General features: G+C 36.6%; 3 protein-coding genes and 1 long non-coding RNA gene across 4 annotated transcripts; 2 read left to right on the top strand and 2 right to left on the bottom strand.

Annotated features, from left to right (window-relative positions):
- Nucleotides 1-730: 730 nt before the first annotated feature.
- Nucleotides 731-3,048, bottom strand: LOC125202858 (ER lumen protein-retaining receptor-like). The gene is made up of 5 exons (XM_048101334.1): nt 2,829-3,048; nt 1,790-2,064; nt 1,605-1,720; nt 1,328-1,401; nt 731-1,081 (listed from the first exon to the last, which is right to left on the bottom strand). Exons 1-5 carry the CDS (start codon nt 2,917-2,919, stop codon nt 1,065-1,067), a joined length of 573 nt encoding a protein of 190 aa, XP_047957291.1. The 5' UTR covers nt 2,920-3,048; the 3' UTR covers nt 731-1,064.
- Nucleotides 3,049-6,302: 3,254 nt separating this feature from the next.
- On the bottom strand, nt 6,303-8,158 carry LOC125186388 (probable pectinesterase 29). The gene is made up of 5 exons (XM_048082743.1): nt 7,935-8,158; nt 7,685-7,844; nt 7,392-7,604; nt 6,584-6,828; nt 6,303-6,492 (listed from the first exon to the last, which is right to left on the bottom strand). The coding sequence occupies exons 1-5, from the start codon at nt 8,156-8,158 to the stop codon at nt 6,303-6,305; spliced, it is 1,032 nt and encodes a 343-aa protein (XP_047938700.1).
- Nucleotides 8,159-13,522: 5,364 nt separating this feature from the next.
- On the top strand, nt 13,523-15,212 carry LOC125217690. The gene is made up of 2 exons (XR_007175789.1): nt 13,523-14,743; nt 14,950-15,212. It is a non-coding gene; the product is annotated as an uncharacterized LOC125217690 (long non-coding RNA).
- A 1,351-nt stretch (nt 15,213-16,563) lies between these two features.
- On the top strand, nt 16,564-18,226 carry LOC125186375 (probable pectinesterase 29). Its single transcript, XM_048082737.1, has 5 exons — nt 16,564-16,772; nt 16,851-17,010; nt 17,163-17,375; nt 17,458-17,702; nt 17,786-18,226. The coding sequence occupies exons 1-5, from the start codon at nt 16,564-16,566 to the stop codon at nt 17,958-17,960; spliced, it is 1,002 nt and encodes a 333-aa protein (XP_047938694.1). The 3' UTR covers nt 17,961-18,226.
- The last annotated feature ends 994 nt before the right edge of the window (nt 18,227-19,220 follow it).

The raw sequence follows: 19,220 nt of genomic DNA, 5'->3' as shown, positions 1-19,220 counted from the left end.
TGCTGTCCAAAATAAAACTGTATAAAATCTCGTGTTGTCCAAAAATATGGGTCTTCTTCCTTGGACGTTGGGACGGAGGGAGTAGCCCACAGCTATTAATAGTGCTTGACCCCAAATATTAATATCTTGGCACTGGCTAGAACAAAACCAAAATTGTGCTTATGACCATTTTTAATTTGTTGGAACTTCGCTGGAGAACCCTTTTGTACGTTAAAAAAATAATTATATGGAATAGAAACCAAACCATCGCATAAAAATCTATCTGCAAATTTTCCACCAATCAAGACAAGTCTAACCATTCAATTATTTCAACTTCATATATACATAACTCTTTTCTTGTCATACGTACATAACTCATTCCCATAAAAAAAATGTTTTCTTTTTTTATTTTGGTACGTCTCATAAAATTAGTCCACTTAATTTCTATCAAATTTTTCTTTCATGTGAGGTGTGCCCTGTTTTTCCATTAACAAAAGTCCAATTACTTTTTCTTTCCATTTCTCTCTTACTTTACCAATTTTACATCAAAACTCATGCCATATCTCTTATTTCGTTGTCTTTCCCTCAAAAGCTCAGCCCATGACAATATATCTTATGATTATTCATCACATCCTCACCCCTATGAATAATTTTATTCTAGATAAACTCAATTTTGACTTATCTCATATTGTATCTCATTATTATCCTATCTAACGAACTGAACGCTGCCTAACAAAACATATTGGTAAAATACTAACTAAATCAACTATTTTATAAGAAAACATTGTTTGTTCATTTTTCCGTTTAGGTAAAAGAAAATGGTAAGTTATATCTGTATAGGGAGAAAGTTGGGCATATATATGTTCTGCTATTAGTCTATAACTATTTCCCTCAGCATTATAGTTTAAGTCACTTAACAACAGGGCAGACACATCTGATAAACGCCTAATGGGATCTCATCTCTTGTCCAAATCAAGATAGGCATAACAAAACCACATGCCAAGTACATCTCTTGTGCGTGCTGCCTGAAAATCTCGGCCTCGAATATTTTGTGCAGATATGATCTCAAGCAGTTAATTCAAGCTTTACATTATTCTTCCAGCTGAGAAAATAAAACCAGAAAATAAATCAGTACAAAGCAAACTAAAACTTTGGAAGAACTAAATGTAGTTTACCTTTGGAAATAGTAGTAAAAGAAAGAAGCACATAAATTCAGTATCAATTTTGGTCAGCTTCTCCTCAATACAGAATATGTAAAGTTAAGCTAAATTTTCTATCTTCAGCAGAGATATGATATACTATAAGATTATAAACCAAAACACACACAGAAAGAGAGAGAAGGCTATACATATCCAGTGGACAAAGTGTGACCGAGTGAAGTGACGGTAAATCCAGTTCAAAACGTAGAACGATCTGTAAGCACTGCAAGAAGGAACCAAGATACACAAAATGTTAAAACAAAATCTACTTACACGAAAATGGTCACGTTGAAAGCAAATTTATTTGTCATCACTTGGCTATGCCATACAATTGCAGAAGTTGTTTATTCATAAACCAATGGAGACTGGAGATTCCAAAACCTTGTAAACTTAGCTTTTAGAAACAAATGGGGAATCATCAATTACCCTAGAAGAAAAACATATTTCCCTGTCAAGTTGTCCAAATTTCTTGTTCTCTGCAACAAGACCAGTTGAGGAAGGATGGCAACAGCTTCCAGGTACAACGAAAAAGCCAACATAACCTAGTCAATCGTATAGAGCATAAATATTAAACATACAAAGATGTTGGGAGATATAGTAGTTTACAGTACCTCTTTAAATGCAAATTTCTCATTTATGTCCAGGGCTAGTAACAAACACGGAACAATTAACAAGTAGTGGCGAAAACTGTCATGGTCTTCGTCGTATGATCTGTACTCAACATTGTGTAGCATCATATACCAGAAAATTGAGAAACAGCTCACCAAAAATATTAATATCATCAGGGTACTATGGAGAGAGTCGAGAGACACATATTGTGTAAATAAATCAAAGTAGCGAGTAGCGAAAACGATAGCATAGAGCTCCTGAGTCTTCAAAGAAACGTCTGCATAGGCAAAAACAACCAACATCATACAAAATGATTATCAGTGATTCACATGTGTGGAACACAATCAAACCAAGATGCATGTGCGTTATCAACTTGAACGTAGTAGGCTGCACAAGTAAATCGCCATCTACTCTATCTGATATACAACGCATATATCATATCCGATCGATTTACAACCAATATACAAGTGATATACATTGTCATGTTGAAATGAAGCATGTAGTTCGCCATTATCAACTACTCCCTCTGTCCGCCATTAGGAGTCTCATTTCTTGGCGGCACGAGTTTTAAGAAATGTTAAGAAAAATGGGTGGAAAAAAGTTAGTGGGATAAGGATCCCACTTATATATATTAGTTTTAAATGAAATGTGAGTTGAAGGTCCCTCCTATTACCATTTATAGTAAAAGTGAATCAGGACTCCTATTCACGGACGGACTAAAATGGAAAAAACGAGACTCCTATTTGCGGACGGAGGGAGTATCAATTAAATCATTGATCTCTCAACAATAGACTTTCCTTGCATATATACAATTAAAACCTCCTATATTGAAATAGAAAGAGTGAAGGACCATCAAAACACTCAGACCTTTGATCAAGACTGACAATTTAATTTAGCAATAATACACTATCAGAATATGAAACTATTTCACCAAATTACACAAACAAACAACAGTAAAATGTTTCCATTTCTCTCTCAGCACTCAATTAGGCCAAATCTCGTTTTACAAAAAGAAAAAGAAATTGGAAAAAAAATGCGGACCTGCACAAGATTTAATAGTGTGAAGCTTGAGGAGTAAGACAGGAACACTAGCCAAATGTGTGATATCGCCAACTAGCCTGAATATATTCATCTTCACTCCCTTCTTCTCGCTCTCTTCACTCCTTGCTTGCGCCCACAACACAGCAGGGCAGCTTTTATTTCAACAGTCTTCAGTTTTTTTTTTCTTCTCTCTGGCAATTGAGTATAAGGTCAAAACAGATTTGTTTCATTAAATCAAAAGAAAAGAAACAAAAAAACAGGAGTTTGTGAAACATCTTCCCAATTATTACATGTTGATTAATGGCGTAGAGAATATGTTTAGACTGCAATCGCGGATCCAGAAATAAAAAATCGTGCGGTCGGACAAACGGACCATAAATATAATAGTAATACCTAAATATAGTTTTTTAAAGTAAGAGAGAGGTAAACAGAAAAAACAAATAAATTATTGATAGTGAAGAATGAGTTCCACCTCATTAGAGAGATAAGTGTTTCCAAAATTAAAAAGTGCATATTCTTGTGGGACGGACAGACTACAAAGAAAAGAGAGCGTATTCTTGTGGGACGGAGAGAATATTAAATAAAAAGATAATAAAGTAGAAGAATGCAAAAATATAGAGAAAAATAAAGTAAGAGAGAGGGAAAATTAAAAGTTAGAAAATGTGTTACTTTTAATTAAAAAGAGATATCTCTATACTATGGAATGCCTAAATGAAAAAAAATGACTCAACTACTATGAAATGGGGGAGTATTACAAAGGAAATATCTCTATCTTAACACCCCCGTCCCACAAAGTTTGTCCCAGCTTGACCCGATGCAAGTTTTAAGAAACTATTTTGACTTTGTATTAAATGGACGTGTGCAGTGGAATAAGGATCCCATATTAAGAAGATTAGGAGGTGTATTTAATGACTATTTTTTATGAAATTACAAGTGAGATGGACAAGAATGGTAAAATGGGACAAATTTTATGGAACGGATAAAGTATTAGTATACATACAAAATTAGGGTAAAATTTTATTGTTACTACCCAATAAAACTCAAAATATAACATGATTAAAAGAAAATCTTGTGCAAAACAGCTCGCTATATCTCAAAACTAGTATACTTGCTTCCTTTTTACTACAGTAATAAACTAAAAGCCTAACCCTAAGCCCAATTGCAAAATAGGAACTTCATCTTCTCTATCACCCCATCTTCTGCCGTCGCCCTCCCGCCCATCATCCTCCGACTACATTCAAATTAGTCCAGTGCATATTAATATTAGTTTAGTTAAGGATAACAATGACGTTTTGTTGCAAAGCTGCGCTGCTTGCCATCTTGAGGATGAACCGTAGGGCAGAATTCCGGATCCCGAGGGGTCGGAGGCCGGTAGCAGGAGTATTCCGGCGGTTTTCCGGGTAAGGCGGTGGGGTCGGCCGACCCCACTCGACCCCACCTGCCTCCGCCACTAGTGTAAAGGAATTGGTATGAATCATGTTGCATGTTATTGCTGTATAGGGTGAAAAATATTGTTTTGTATATGGTATATTCATTACTACATGGTAATTAAATCATCTTAACCTTTCACAATATTCTCATTCTTATAATCCCTGATAGGTAATTAATTTTGCTAAGCCCGACCCAGGCTAGACTCACTGGTCGAGTGGGATATTGTTTAAATTTTTTTCTTTTGTATATCAAGAGAAACTAAAAATATTACTCTCCCGTCCACCAAAATGTCATCTACATTTGCCATTCCATCCAGTTCACAAAATATTATGCACTTTATTTTTATTTTTTTCATTTTTGGTAAATGAATCATATTTTCCACTGACTTATTATACTATCATTATAAAAGCGAGATTTTAGTAACTTTTTCAACACTTTTTTTCTTCACATTGTCTTAAATTTCCACTAACTTATTGTACTATCATTATAAAAGTGATATTTTAGTAACTTTTCAACACTTTTTTCTTCACATTGTCTTAAAACCCTGCCAAGTCATAGTGGGCAGCATTTGGTGGACGGAAGGAGTATATACAAAAATAAAACATAGTGTAACTTATATTTATGTCTCATTTCCACTAAATTCAAACTTAAATACCGTTTAAGTTCATTTACTGACTTTGTACTAACATCATTTTTCATGTTCTTTATTCTATATAGAAGTGTAAAATTAAAAGAAAAAGCAATATTGTTACTTTTGTTAGTAGAGATGTCATATGAGTAGATGTTAAATTTTCAAACCTAGAAATATGTGAACTAACTAATAATTTTTAAAAATTTTATAATTATTTATTAGATATAAATGTTTGTGTTGTATTTTTAAAACTAAAAGTATATATGAACTAATTAATATATTTAAAAAATCCTATAATTATTTACTAAATATAGAGGTTTGGATATAAGGACATGAGTAATATTCTTAAAGATAAACTTTACAACCATCATTTTTATATTTTGTAAAAAAAGTAAATGAAATTTTTTTGGATGCTATCAAGATTGATGTTGTATTGTATTCATTAGTTGGGAATTTTTGTAGATATTAGACTAATCACTTAATAGTGATTGAGTCCCTCCGGCAATATCCAATAAAATTGGGACTAGATAATATTAACATGACTCATTCGTAAGATGACACGGAGAAATATTATTATTAGTGGTTAATTACTTTATTACCTTAAAAAAAGTCTAATTATTCAAGGTGGACCTCTACTGGACTGGTCCTAGGCATGTCCCGAGTTTGGGCGGGGCTTCAAATGGGCATAGGCCCAGCCCATGCCTAGGTTTACCAAATGGCTCAATTGAACCCCACGTAAACCAATGAGTCCTGCTCAGGCTCACTTCCTTTCACTAATGGGTAGAGCCTGAACCACCCATACGGTCCTGGGCCGAGCTGGCCTAGCCCAATTGACAACTCAAAATAGCATGTTGAATTCACAGAATTATTATTGTAAATTTTAACGCGAAAAAATTACAATTCGATTAACATGGACTCGATTAATCCGTAATCTCAGGAGAGTTGACCCGAAACACGCTAAGTTGGATCTAGGTGCAACTATTGTCTCTTCTAGGTGTTAATATCTACATTTAATTGACATACAAATGTCTTTATATTGACATTCATAATGTAAGTTGTTCACATAATTGTCAATTATCTATTTCAGATAGTCGTCGACCTAACCTACCTCACTATTATATATGTATAGTATATGATATGACAAATATTTTATTGAGTAGGATTAACAGGAAAACCATATTTTAGAATATTGGTTGCCAAGTAGAAAATGAATTCAAAATAATAGTATAAAGTACTTGTACGAAACTTATCAAAACTTGGCAACTACTTTGATACAAGTGTCATAGTCTGGTAATAATTTATGAAATTAACTCTATGATCACTAGTATAAAGGGGTAACAAAAATGTACTATAATCAACCATGAGAAATGGTGAATGCTCGACTATAACTTTGTATGCAAGCTAAAAGGAGATTAGTCAGTTAATTGAGCATCCAAAATGGTGAATAATGCTTGGTTTATCCAGCTCCCCTCTTTATCAATGAATGAAAAGCTTGATAACTTCTTCACCTCTTCCTCACTCAGCTTCTTTTCCCACTTCACTCTCTCTTCACTCTTGGCTCCTGGTCCGTGAGACTTATATTCCGACAGCGTCAACTGCCCCCTAAATTTTAAACAATAAAATAAAATTCAATAAGCAAATAATAATAAAAATCAATGTAAATATATATATGTAGGGTTACATATGATCATACTCGTGGCCTGCGCTGTTCCAAATATACCATCCTTGAGGGACAACGACGTCAGACATTTGTGTGTCGTAGAACAAAACCCTAGCATAGTTTCTCCACGGCCTTCCGAGGAAGGCATGTCCGCTACCAACTATGTTACAATGTTTAAACACGAAACCATTCGTGTCTCCCGGATTCTGCCTCCCTTGAGCTGTTATGTAGCCTTGGCTTCCCCTTAGAGCTCCAGCATCTACCGATATTGTGCACCCCTACAATTATTATAAATGTCACAAACTTTAATTCACCCTAATTACTAAAGAAATACTACTTGTATTATACTCTCTCCGGCCCAGTTTTATAGTCACATTTTGCCATAAAAGTCCGTCCCACATTTAGAGTCACATTTAGAATTTTCCATATTTGGACATAAAATTTTACCCCATTATTCACTAAAATTACACCCAAATGTCATTATCTACATTAAAATAGACCAAAAAAAAATAAAAAAAAAAACCAAAAAGTCAAAAGGGACTCACCTTCAACCAACTCACTTCATTTATTACACACTCCACCAATTCCTTAAAACCGTTGCCATAACTAAATGTGACTATAAATGTGGGACGGATGGAGTATTCCCTTTGTCCCAATTAAATATAAAACATTTGGTTTCCAGCATAGGATTTTATGCAATTTTATATTGTGAGTTAATAAAGAAAGAGTAAAGTGAGAGAGTAAAGTCAGATAGAAAAAAAGGTAGACATAGTATTATTTTTATTTTAGGAAACGTTTATTTTTAACGGGACTAAGAGAGTATGATTCTTTTTAGTACTACCTCGTATAGGGATTGGGCAGCACCAAAGATGAAATCTACGGCGCCTCCAATGGTGCATCTCTTGTAGTAATGCCTGCCTCCAGCATCCCACAATGTGTCCTGCAATCCGAAGAATCCACATTTGTAAAAGGCCGATTTATCACCTTGAATCCGAGCTGCCACCGCCCTCTCCATTGGATTATAGTTAGCATCAGGTGGGGAGTTGTACGAGTTCTGCACATTAAACAATGTCACAATAATATAAATCTTATGAAACATATATAAATTAAACACTCATTCGAGCTTCATCTTACGACAAATTTTATGCCCTTCGCGACTATATGATCAGCTTGAGAATCGAATGTAGGGCTCGTATCGATGGAGCCATGTCCATTCCACACGATCACTGTGTGTCTCTTTCCTGCCCCCTTAAGGTAAATGTAGGGCTTGTCTGAAGGAATTGTAACCTTTTCTCTGTAACAAAATAATACTATGTAATTAAGCCAAAAATGGAAGTGGAAGATAACAATTAATTGTGGTTTCATTTCACTTTCTCTCCTTTACCTATAGACGCCTCGTTTGATGTTTATTTGAATCCATCTTTTGTTGTTTGAAGGCACGGAGTTGATGGCTGCTTGGATGCTTCTGAAACTGTTTTTCCCATTCCCACATTGATCAACAAAGATAATATGAGGCACTATCCTTTTCTCTTCAAGTGTGGCGGTGATGGATGAAGTTGCTGATAATAGAGCAACGAATGTGCAAATATACCATTTATAACTCAACATTTTTTTTATTTCGATAAAACTAGGTTGTTGTGTAACCAATGTGAATATATATAGATAAAGATATTTGGATGGAAAATGGGAAAAAAGTTTCTGATTTTATCTATAGCTTCTTTTTATTATTCTCCTTTTCACTTTCATTTTTTAAGGGGTAATTAAATGGTGTCATGGCTTTGGCTACGATTTATGAGTGTGTAACAGTTGACACTCAATTAGGGAAGTTATAGTAGTACTAGTATTATTTAAGTTAACATTAATGTTTGATCAATTCTTTGCACAATTTTTCAGTTTCATGTCCTTTTTAATAGTACTTGCTAATTAAAAGGGTTTAATTGACCATAAGCAAGAATTAACTGGGCTGGATTTCTCATGTTGTAATTCAAATATTTATTTAGTATTGACCATATAGAAGGCATGTACAATAAATTTGTACTTTGACACAATTAAATATCCGAAATAATGTACTGGATGTTACATTCATATTATACAGATTAAACCATAATCGTCAGTGTTATATACATTGAATTTTTTTTCTTGAAACAAAATATGAAGAAGCCAAATCTGGCAAACTGCAGAAAATTTATTTGCTGTTACCCAACAAATGTTTCTAGTTTTTATCATATACACAAATTATTCGGTCAACTGTATAAGATTAGTACTTCCTCGAACCACCATTTAAAGAATTATTTAACTTGAGTTTTATGAAATTATTTGATATTGTAAATAAAAATAAAATAGATAAAGTAAATGAATGTGAAACCTATTTTCAATATAATAATTTTATAACGGATTAACTGTGAGTGTAACCGCATGAGTATTATCCAAATTACTCCATCCGTCCTCCATTAAGAGTCACATTTTGACCGGACACAGGTTTTAAGAAATGTAAAGAAAAGTTGGTTTGAAAAAGTTAGTGGAATGTGGGACCCATTTTTTTATATTGATTTTATAATAAAATGTGAGTGAATTGAGTTAGTGGAATGTGAGACCTACTTACCATTTATGGTAAAAATGAAGTGTGACTCTTAATTGGGGACGGACCGAAATGGAAAAGTGTGACTCTTAATAGGGGACGGAGGGAGTAATTAACTTTTCCACGAACCTATGATTATTATCAACAACATTCTTACATAATTCTAGGCTTGGATATAATCGGACTGACATTGTAACCTTTCGCGATAGGTAGTCAAGGCCTATCTAGGTTGTGAAATTCTTCTTTCTCTTTTGCAAAGCATTGCATAGAATCGATTGTGTTACCTTAAAGTGGACAATGCCCACAACTAATCTACTAAGCAAAATTATGCATTTAAATGTTTGTAAAATATCTTATAAATCCACAAGCAAACACAATGTAATAATAATACTGATTCTATTCGTGCAAAACTACTCGAATATTACTGAATCGGGTTAAGCGTGGATTGTAGAGGTTTTCGTATACAAGCAATATTCTATTCGTGCTTAAACATGCTTTTCAGTATACCAAACCTAACATAAGCAAGCTCAACATAAGATCCAACGAGAACTCCAACAAAAACTTCCATAACTTCAAATAAAACAAGATTCAAACTCCAAACGATAATATCCAAAACCAACAAGAAAACAAGAAATGTAAAAGTTAGATCTAAGACATCCTAACAACTACCAATTGCGAAAAGCATCCAATAACATGTAAACAAGCTCAACAAAACGTAAGATCCAACATGAACTCTAACAAAAACTTCCATAACTTCAAATAAAACCAGATTTAAACTCCAAACGATAATATCTGAAACCAACAACGAAACAATCACGAAATTCTTAAGCTAAGATGTTCTTACACTGGAAATACTTGAGAAACGAAACCAAATGATGCTAAACATGAATGTAAAATTGTATCTTTGCTCCTCTGACCGGTGGAACACCGATTACAAACTAAGAACATTCGGAACTAAAGATTTCTCCCCCTCCCCCTCTGAGCTAGGAGGCAGAGAGTTTGAATTGGAGTTGGAGTGGATTTCAGCTGAGAACTCTGTCTAAGGATGTGACTGTGTGTAGAATGGTGAAGTTGTGAGCTCGGAGAGCTCCAAAGGGACTGCCTTCATTCTTCATATTGCTCCCTATTTATAGGACGGCTTGAGGCTCAAATCCCTAGGGTATGCCTTCCATGATTTGACATTTGTACCCTTAAAATAAAGGGTATCTTCGAATTCTCTCTCATCTGTCCTACTCCTTGCACTGTCTGCTCCTTTTGATAATTCTCCTTGATCAATTAGGCGGTTTTTTGGCATTTTCACTCCATTTATGCTCAATTTGCGTATGCTCGGTTAGTTTGCATGATCTACTTGATCCAGTCGCAACCTGCACGCTTAAACTCAAATTTTGTGCATTATCTCCCCCAATAAGCACATGAATTTACCCATAAACCAATACATGAAACGAACCTTATCAATACATTATTATTTAGAGTAATGGTCAAAACTGGTCCTGAACATATGGTCATTTTACAATTTTGGTCCTAAACTTTATCTTTTGGATTTTTTGGTCCTGCACATTTCAAATCGGATCACAATTGGTCCTCCATTTACAATTCCGTTAATTTTATAACGGTCAAAGGATTTAACTCAATTTTGACCGATTAAAGCTCTTAATTATAAATTTTAACTCAATAATTATATCATTAATTATTATTCTAATTTATTACTCCTAAGCATCTCTCTCCACCTCATCCCAGCTGAATCGCCACCCCAACAACGGCGGCGGCGACATAAGAACCGCCTCCGCCAGCCCCGCCACTCCCAACACCTCGCACACCCCCGAGAACTCCGCCGCGCACTTCCCCGCAAAACCCTCCCTCGGCTGGAACGCCTCAGCGGTGGCTGCGGCGGCCGTCCTAAGGTCCTTGGCGTCTTTCGACAAGGGGACGCGAAGGCGCGAGACGGAGTCGGCGAAGTTGAGGCAGGCGGCGGAGCCCCGGTGTGATTTTTCACATTCACATTTCACAATTCAATTACACACAAAAAAAAAGTACAATTTCCATTTTTTTATGGTGCTTCAATCGCAATTTGGAATTCAGCAAAAAGGAATTGAAATTACAAGAACCAAAAAACGCTGAATCAAAAGAACGCTGAATCAAAAGGAAAAATAAAAAAACAAAATCCTAGTAATTCCTAAACTATTGGATTCAATTATTTAGTTTTTCTTTGTTGTTGACACTCCTCAGCCTGACCCTGGCAGCAAGGAAATCCTGTTCGTTATCTGATTTCTGTTGCTTAGCCGAATTGGGAGTAGATACCTCGTCGGCATGAACAAATTGTGCTTGGTTATGGAGTTTCACCTTTATAGCGTCGGATTTTGGGGTAGGGCTGCCCACGCTTCCCGCCATACCAACAGGCGGCCGCCACTTCTCGAAAGTGTTCCGCTTGAGGACTCCAGAAGGCGTGCTCGGCGGCGTTGGCGTTACACCGTCGTTGGACTTGGATTTACCCTCCTGTCACCAAATTCAATTTATTTTTAACAGAAAATAATTTTGATTATTAAATAATTAAAATGCTTAAATTGGTCAAAATTGAGTTAAATCCGTTGATCGTTATAAAATTAACGGAATTGTAAACGGAGGACCAATTGTGATCCAATTTGAAATGTGCAGGACCAAAAAATTCAAAAGATAAAGTTTAGGACCAAAATCGTAAAATGGTCATATGTTCAGGACCAGTTTTAGCCTTTACTCTATTATTTATTAAATAATAATAGTATGTTTATTGTCACGACCGCACTTTGCTAAGGATAGCGAAAGCGGGTAAAACGCGACTAATGGGAGGGATTAAAGAAACGAGGAAAGAAAAGGGGAAAGAACTTGTGAATATGCCCGAAGGACAAGTCGATCATATCATAGAATAGAAGTCAACTGTACCATTACATGGTCTTAGAACTAGAATAAACATTACATCAATAAATCAGAGTTCGACGGTGAGATTCTAAGATGTCTCACTTCACAAAAGAGCAGCGGAATAAGTCCATACTAGACGACTTCGTGTATGAAGACGCGAATCGTGAAAAGATCCACTGGCTTATTTAGTAGCATCGACTCCGATCATTTCTCCATCCTCTTGACGTTCAACCTGCACATTTATAAATACATGCAGGGCTGAGTACAGGAGTACTCAGTGGACACATGCCGAAAACAAAACATACAAGTATATAGTTGTCATCCATCCACAGTATCGCACGGGGGTTTTTCTTAAAAGGCCCGAGCATACTAAATTCTTTGTGAGCTAAAAGTCTGACTGATCAGTCTAAGTTCTTTTGGATCCTCGCCTTATCTGAGAATCGTGTACCGTGAAGGTGGCCACCTTCAGCGGACACATCGCCGGCCAACAGCTGATGGCTCACGGCTCGCGTGCACGTTATTCCGAACAGGATTTGCGGTCCTATTGGGAACCGAATTCGTTAAACTCGGGTTGGCATCGCCAAAACCCGCGGGCTACAACCCCAACAGATAGGCCTCAAAACAAACATTTTATGGCATGACAACAACTTTAAAATAATCACTGCTTCATTTTGAGAAAAGATGATTTTTCATAATTTCACAAGTATTTGCTTTATATCCACATTATAGTGCTGGATATTAAAAGAAAGCCCACCTGATATGCTTATGTCTCAACTCAATTACTCGCTTTGGCCTCACTCGCCCTCGAGCAATTTATCCCTTGAAATAAATAGCGTAGCATGCTAATTAATACTTGAATTATTTCTCTTTAGAAAGAATGCATGCATCCTATTGGATAGCACCTATATCTCAGTCTCGGCTTATAGGATTTTTCTTAATCCTACCTCGGCTTCACTACTCTGCAGAGTTTATTTATTCTCTTTACTATCTTTGGAGAAATTCTATTTTCTCTAAAATAAATATTCGGGCACTTATTTAATAGAATAGGAATTCTTGGAAAGTCTCTTCTAAAATTCTTTTCTTCGGATTTTTCTTAAAGCCGCCCATGGCGTCGCGGGGCGACGCCGGTCGGCTTTTGCGTCTCCCACTCTACTACTTTATTTTTCCCGGAATCTAAATAAATTATTTGGAAATTTATTCCTCGACCTCCGAGCTCCATCTCAATATCCTTAATTCCAACTTCTCATAATTAAATCCTTGGCCCAATTTACTAAATCTCTTGGCCCACTAATTAAATGTAAATATCTCATCACCTCATTTAACTCATATGGCCCAAGCTAAAAATAGCCCATCACAAAAATATACTCTCTAATTAATTCCTATGGGGCTTAGCCCAATTCCCTCTCAATTCATTAGGCCCAACAATTAATTAAATTGGGAGTCCATTCAATTATATACTCCCCTTCCACCGTGACTTCTCCCTTCTCCCATTCTCACAAATCGGTCCCCATCTTAGAACATGCAGCAGCGGTTTTCTACTCTCTTCCTTGGCAAAATCGCCGTCTCTCCGGCGAATCGAGGCCTCTCTGCGTCGCCGCGGCGTCGCCGGCTCCGCCTCTTCTCCCAATTTTGCACATTTACCCTAATTTAGTCCAAGTCTCAAAATCCCTAAATTAAAATCACCTCGAAGAACCCAGCGGCGTCTCCTTCTCGTGCTCGTTGCTGTTCCGGTCGGCTTTCCTCTGCGTCTCATCCCTCCGACCAACGTCGTCCGTCGCTCACGCCTCCATCACCTCCCACTCGCGACGGCAGGCACGTCATCGCGGCTGCCGAAGTCCGCCACGCACGCCGCCCTCTTCCCTTTCGGCGTCCAGCGACGCCGACCTCGTCCCGGCTGCTCAACGAGCAGAGCTGCCGCTCCTCTCGGTTCTCCGGAGTTTCCGTCACCGCTCGACCATCGCCGGGCAGCTCTGCCGACTACTCCTCACTCCAAAGCTAAGTCCCCAATCCCTTAGCCCCTTTTTAGTTTAGAAATACTAAAGCTTTGATCTTGGGCAGACTGTTATTGTTCTTGGCCGTCGCTTATTTGTGTTTTTCGGGGTGGAGCATTGGTGAAGCTTACTGTTATTATGTTGCTCAAACTGAAATCTTGCTAAGTTCTTGCTTATGATACTATGCCACTGAATTCATAGGGAGGGCAGCAATGTGGTTATCTCTATTTCGTATAAGCTCTAGGCTCTTGAGTTCCAAACTCGATATTTAAGATTTGCTACTTGTGTGTGAGGATCCTATGGAAATCTCTAAGTTCTTGTGCTAGCTATTCGTTGTTCTACATGATGCGATGGAGATGGTTGGTGTTGAGGTTGTTTACCTCACTTGCTGAACTTGTATCGGTGGTGGCGGTTTTCGCCCTCGCCGCTCGCCGCTCCTTCCTCTCCTCTTCGCCGCCCCGCGCTTGGTGTCGTGTGTGGTTGGCGGTGTCGAGTAGTGGGGTGGCGGAGGTGAAGGGAGATGGCTCCTATATAGTGCTAAGCTATTGGAATCTATGTTTGAAACTTGGAGGCAAAGGCTCCTATTTTGGGGTTGCTAGCTCTTTCTCTTTCGAGCTTGATGATTGTGAGATTCTTGCCGTTTTGGTGATTGTGGCTGATCTTCTTGGCTGATTTCTCGGCCTTGATCGACGGGGAGATGAGAGTTTGACTCATCTTCTACTTTGGGCTTGTGTAGGAGCTCTTTCTCCTATGCCTTCTTTGTCTTCAATCTCTTTTGATGTTAAGTGGTGACAAAAATTGGCTTACCTCATGCTCTATCTTGTAGCTCTTCTAGCTGCACTATTCACCTACTTGCTCCATCTCTTATTTAGCTTGTGCTTCCCTCCCTCTTTACTTGTGTGTAAATTTCTAACCCCAATTTGGTGTAAACTTTGTAGGTACATGGAGGCATTCTTGGAGCTTGTGGAGGGGAGCAAAATCGAGAATAAGAATGAGAGGGAAAGAAAGAAGATGTTGCTCTTGAGCTCATTTGGTTCTATCCCCAATTTAGTTTGCTTCCAAACTTGAGAATTAAAGAAGTAGGATAGATAGTGTAGAATAGGTGCATGTTGATTTTATCACACTTGTAGGCATGTACTATTTCCATCATCCATGTATTTTATTCCTCAAATAACTATCAAATAAAAGCATAGTTTTTTTTACTTTTATCCTTGAACTTTATCTCTCCCAAACGAGAATGCTTGTTTTGTTCCAAAAGTCGAAATCTACAACAAAAAACTATGATTACACGACTTTTTCAAGGGAAATTAATTAGCTACTAAATCCGATTTATCTCGAAAGAAAGGAACGAAATTCCGGGGCGTCACATTTATATTACTATTTTATTGTACTCCATCCATCACATAAATAGATGATACGGCAATGACACAAGATTTAGCAGATGTTTTGTGTGTTAAGTGGAGAGAGAAAATATTATATTTTTATTAGTGTGAGAGAATTTTTTTCAAAAAATAGAAATGTGACATCTTTTATGGACAAACTAAGAAGAAAATTGTGACATCTATTATGTACAGAGGGAGTACCAATTTTCTAGAATATTTCATTTATAAGGTGGAATTTTGAAAAATATAAAGTAATACTCCATCTGTCCAATATTATGAGTCTCATTTGAGTTCGGCACGGATTTTAAAAAATATAAAGAAAAGTAAGTGAAAAAAGATAATGGAATGTGAGACTTATTTTTATAGTTTTATAACAAAATGTGAGTGGAATGAGTTAGTGAAAAATGAGGTCTACCTACTATTTATAGTAAAAATGAACTGGAACATCTAATGGCTGATAAACTAAAATGATAAACCGAAAATTCTAATAGCGGAGAGGGAGTACTTCATTTGTCTCGCCATAAACTGGGGTCTATCTTATCCAATAATTTTTTACTTTTCGGTTTGTAGAGTAATTTTTATGAAATATTTGAAACCATCTACTCCCTCCCTTACAAAACCAATATCGCTTCAGACTGCAGGAGCTGAATTTGAAATTATGAAATAGTTGAAAGAAAACAACAATGGAGATAATGGTGAAAGCAAGAATTCCAGAATGACTTTGGAATACTTTATGGATATACATAAAATTAAACTTTATTTATATGTTTATTATTGAATTTCTATCCTCTAGGATTTATTAACAAATGGACATTATGAAATTCTGGAACAATGGATATATACGTTTCATATTCCAGATGTATATAGATTCGATATGCTCTGGCTTTTTGTGAATTGAATTAGAAGCAAATTAATCTCTATAATCATTTATAATGAAATGATGCCATTTCTGTAAATGTATAAAACTGCATTAACTCATATATCCTCATATATGATTGCAGCAAAATTCTCTTCCCATTCCTTCTCCACCATTATATAAACTTCCAATTATATCTATGCACTACACTAAATATCTCTTCTCAATAGTACATAAAATTTTCCAACATTTCCTCTAGTGAAATCCTAGCTAAGCCTCAACACAAAAATCTTTCTTAAACACCAACAAAAGAAATGCTATCTTATAAATGGTGCATTTGCACATTATCAATCTTTGCTCTCTTCTCATCCATCACTGCTGCCGGAAAACATCGAACACCTTCTCACATCGTGGTTGATCCGTCGGGAAAACACGGTTTCAGAAGCATCCAAGCCGCCGTTAATTCTGTTCCTTCCAAGAACCGGAGGTGGACTACAATCGACATCAAACAAGGCGTTTATAGGTCAAACAATCAATCTTTATGCGCTTGTTTGTTCAGTAAAATTTGATTTATTCTGACAATTGGTTGTTTATGTCACAGGGAGCAAGTTGTTATTCCGTACGACAAACCATTCATCTACCTCAAAGGAGCAGGAAGGAAGAAAACCTTCATTGTGTGGAATGGCCATGGCCCCATCAATGAAACCGCTACTTTCGTTGCTCAAGCTGACAACATACTTGCCCGGGGCATTACATTCACTGTACGTAATACCCCTTCTGTCCCTCTACAGTAGAGACATTTCTTTTGGGCACTGAATTTAAAAAAACTGTGTTGAGTGAGAATAAACTAAGACAGATGAGATGTTTTATTGCCAAAAAAGGAATACTGACTCAACTACATTGTCTGGTGTAGAACTCATACAACTATCCTCCAGAAAGAACTCGAAATCCAGTAGAGCCTGCAGTCGCGGCGCTGGTCCAAGGCGATAAATCAGCCTTCTACCGCTGTAGATTCTTTGGGGTGCAAGACACCTTGTGGGACGCTTACGGCCGCCATTTGTACAGAAGCTGCACCATCCAAGGCGCAGTAGACTTCATCTTTGGCAGCGCTCAATCCATTTACGAGGTAATTAATTATAAATATTCTTCATCTTCGTCTTCATCTTCTTTAATGGATTATAACAAAAGTCTTTATTTATTTCATTCAGAGCTGCACCATTTCAGCGGTTGCTGCAGCTCTGAACGGAAAAACCGGCTACATCACATCTCAGGGAAAAAACCATCCTCAAGATACAAGCGGCTTCATCTTCAAAAACTGTAACATAGTTGGAAATGGTAAATTCTTCCTAGGAAGGCCGTGGAGGGATTACGCTAGGGTTCTATTTTACAACACTGCCATGGCAGACATCATAGAGCCTCTAGGTTGGGATGCTTGGTCCCGCACCGGCTATGAGTACGTAACACATCTTCTCCTTCACATTCATACATATACTATTAATCAAACTTGAAAAAATTATGTGTGAACGAAAAATGCAGATCGACGTTGATGATGGCTGAGTACAATTGTAGAGGCCCGGGTGCGAATACGTCGGGGAGAGTCAAGTGGGAGCCAAAGCTTCAAGTGATGGAGGCGAACCGTTTGACCGACATTTCGTTTATTGATGATCAAGGTTGGGTGAAGAAGGCTTTCAAAATTATGGGTCGTCGTTGAGTGTTTTTTTCTTTTATAAAAGATGTAATAGTCCTCTCGTCTACTCCCGTGAAGACTCGATCATCTAACCTATTGGACGAAGAAGAAGTGTCTAACCGACTGGGCGTGCTCGAGTTGAGTTGAGTTGTTGCACTTCATAAATCATAACCTTACCAAGAAAGCATTCACATGTTGTTTCTCAATTAAGGATGGGATTTCTTTTGTTTTTATTTTCATATTTTATTTAAGTTAGAAAGTTTTTAAATCATTCAATAAATGGAACAAGATTAAATATTGTTTCATTCGTTCAATTTAATTGAGTTATTTCCTTTTATATCAAAAATAAAACAACTAATCATTCATACTTTATTTTCTGTCCAAATTTATTCTCTCTTATCTCTTCTACTATAAATTATCTTCTATATTACTTTATCTTCATTTATTTTATTTAATACTATAATTTATTAATTTCGTGCCCAGTAGAAACGCTCCAATTAAATTGGGATGAAAGGCGTACGATACAATTAAACTTGTGAAATCAAATTTAATTTCATTTACAAATTCACAATAGAACAATGTAGATGTGTAAAGAGGCATGTATAAATTGGGTTCTGTTTGAACATGATTCACTAACAAATAAGACCCAACATTAAAATATTTGACCGCGCGCATGTTGTTGTTCACTTCCCAACTGTTTGTGTGTTTGGATAGATAGTCAAAGCTAACATAATTGTATTTCCACTTGAGAAATGAAAACAGAAAGGAAACCAGCAACGTCAACACTATCTAAACCTCCATTGTAAAGCCAAATTCAGAAATTTATTCATTGCTATTTGACTTCCCATTTCTCTCTAAATGATTCAAACAAAAAATAATCAACCAACTGAAATTTTGAGGCATTTCTCTTTTTCAGCAATAATATAACTCCCTTCTTATCTTCTTTATCTCTTAATTTATTACTCACTTCGTCCACGATTAAAAGTCTCATTTCTAAATGGCGCGGGTGTTAAAAAATATTAAGAAAAGTGGGTGGAAGAAAGTTAGTAAAATAGGGGTCTCACTTGTATATATTAGTTTTAAATGATATGTGTGTGGAATGAGTTAGTGGAATGTGGGGTCTTTTTACCATTTATGGTAATTATGAACATGGACTCTTATTCGTGGACGGACAAAAATGAAAAAACGGGACTGTTATTCGTGGATAGAGGGAGTATCATTTTTACTTTATTCCACTGTGTAGTATTTACTTTCTATTTCATAGTTTATTATCTCTCCTATTTA

This window comes from Salvia hispanica, chromosome 1 (genome assembly GCF_023119035.1).
Source record: "Salvia hispanica cultivar TCC Black 2014 chromosome 1, UniMelb_Shisp_WGS_1.0, whole genome shotgun sequence".
Classification (NCBI taxonomy): Eukaryota; Viridiplantae; Streptophyta; class Magnoliopsida; order Lamiales; family Lamiaceae; genus Salvia; species Salvia hispanica.
This window is presented reverse-complemented; position numbering and strand designations above follow the sequence as displayed.

Excerpts from the sequence above, each read along its gene's own strand:
- LOC125186375 (XM_048082737.1), top strand. The coding sequence starts at position 16,564 with ATGCTATCTTATAAATGGTGCATTTGCACATTATCAATCTTTGCTCTC. Across the intron at positions 16,773-16,850 it reads ATCAAACAAGGCGTTTATAG|GGAGCAAGTTGTTATTCCGT; the intron begins GTCAAACAATCA and ends TTTATGTCACAG. Across the intron at positions 17,011-17,162 it reads CCCGGGGCATTACATTCACT|AACTCATACAACTATCCTCC; the intron begins GTACGTAATACC and ends TGTCTGGTGTAG.
- LOC125186388 (XM_048082743.1), bottom strand. The coding sequence starts at position 8,158 with ATGTTGAGTTATAAATGGTATATTTGCACATTCGTTGCTCTATTATCA. Across the intron at positions 7,845-7,934 it reads ATCAAACGAGGCGTCTATAG|AGAAAAGGTTACAATTCCTT; the intron begins GTAAAGGAGAGA and ends ATTTTGTTACAG. Across the intron at positions 6,493-6,583 it reads TGGAACAGCGCAGGCCACGA|GGGGCAGTTGACGCTGTCGG; the intron begins GTATGATCATAT and ends TTTAAAATTTAG.
- LOC125202858 (XM_048101334.1), bottom strand. The coding sequence starts at position 2,919 with ATGAATATATTCAGGCTAGTTGGCGATATCACACATTTGGCTAGTGTT. Across the intron at positions 1,721-1,789 it reads AGAAATTTGCATTTAAAGAG|GTTATGTTGGCTTTTTCGTT; the intron begins GTACTGTAAACT and ends ACGATTGACTAG. Across the intron at positions 1,402-1,604 it reads AAATATGTTTTTCTTCTAGG|TGCTTACAGATCGTTCTACG; the intron begins GTAATTGATGAT and ends TCCTTCTTGCAG.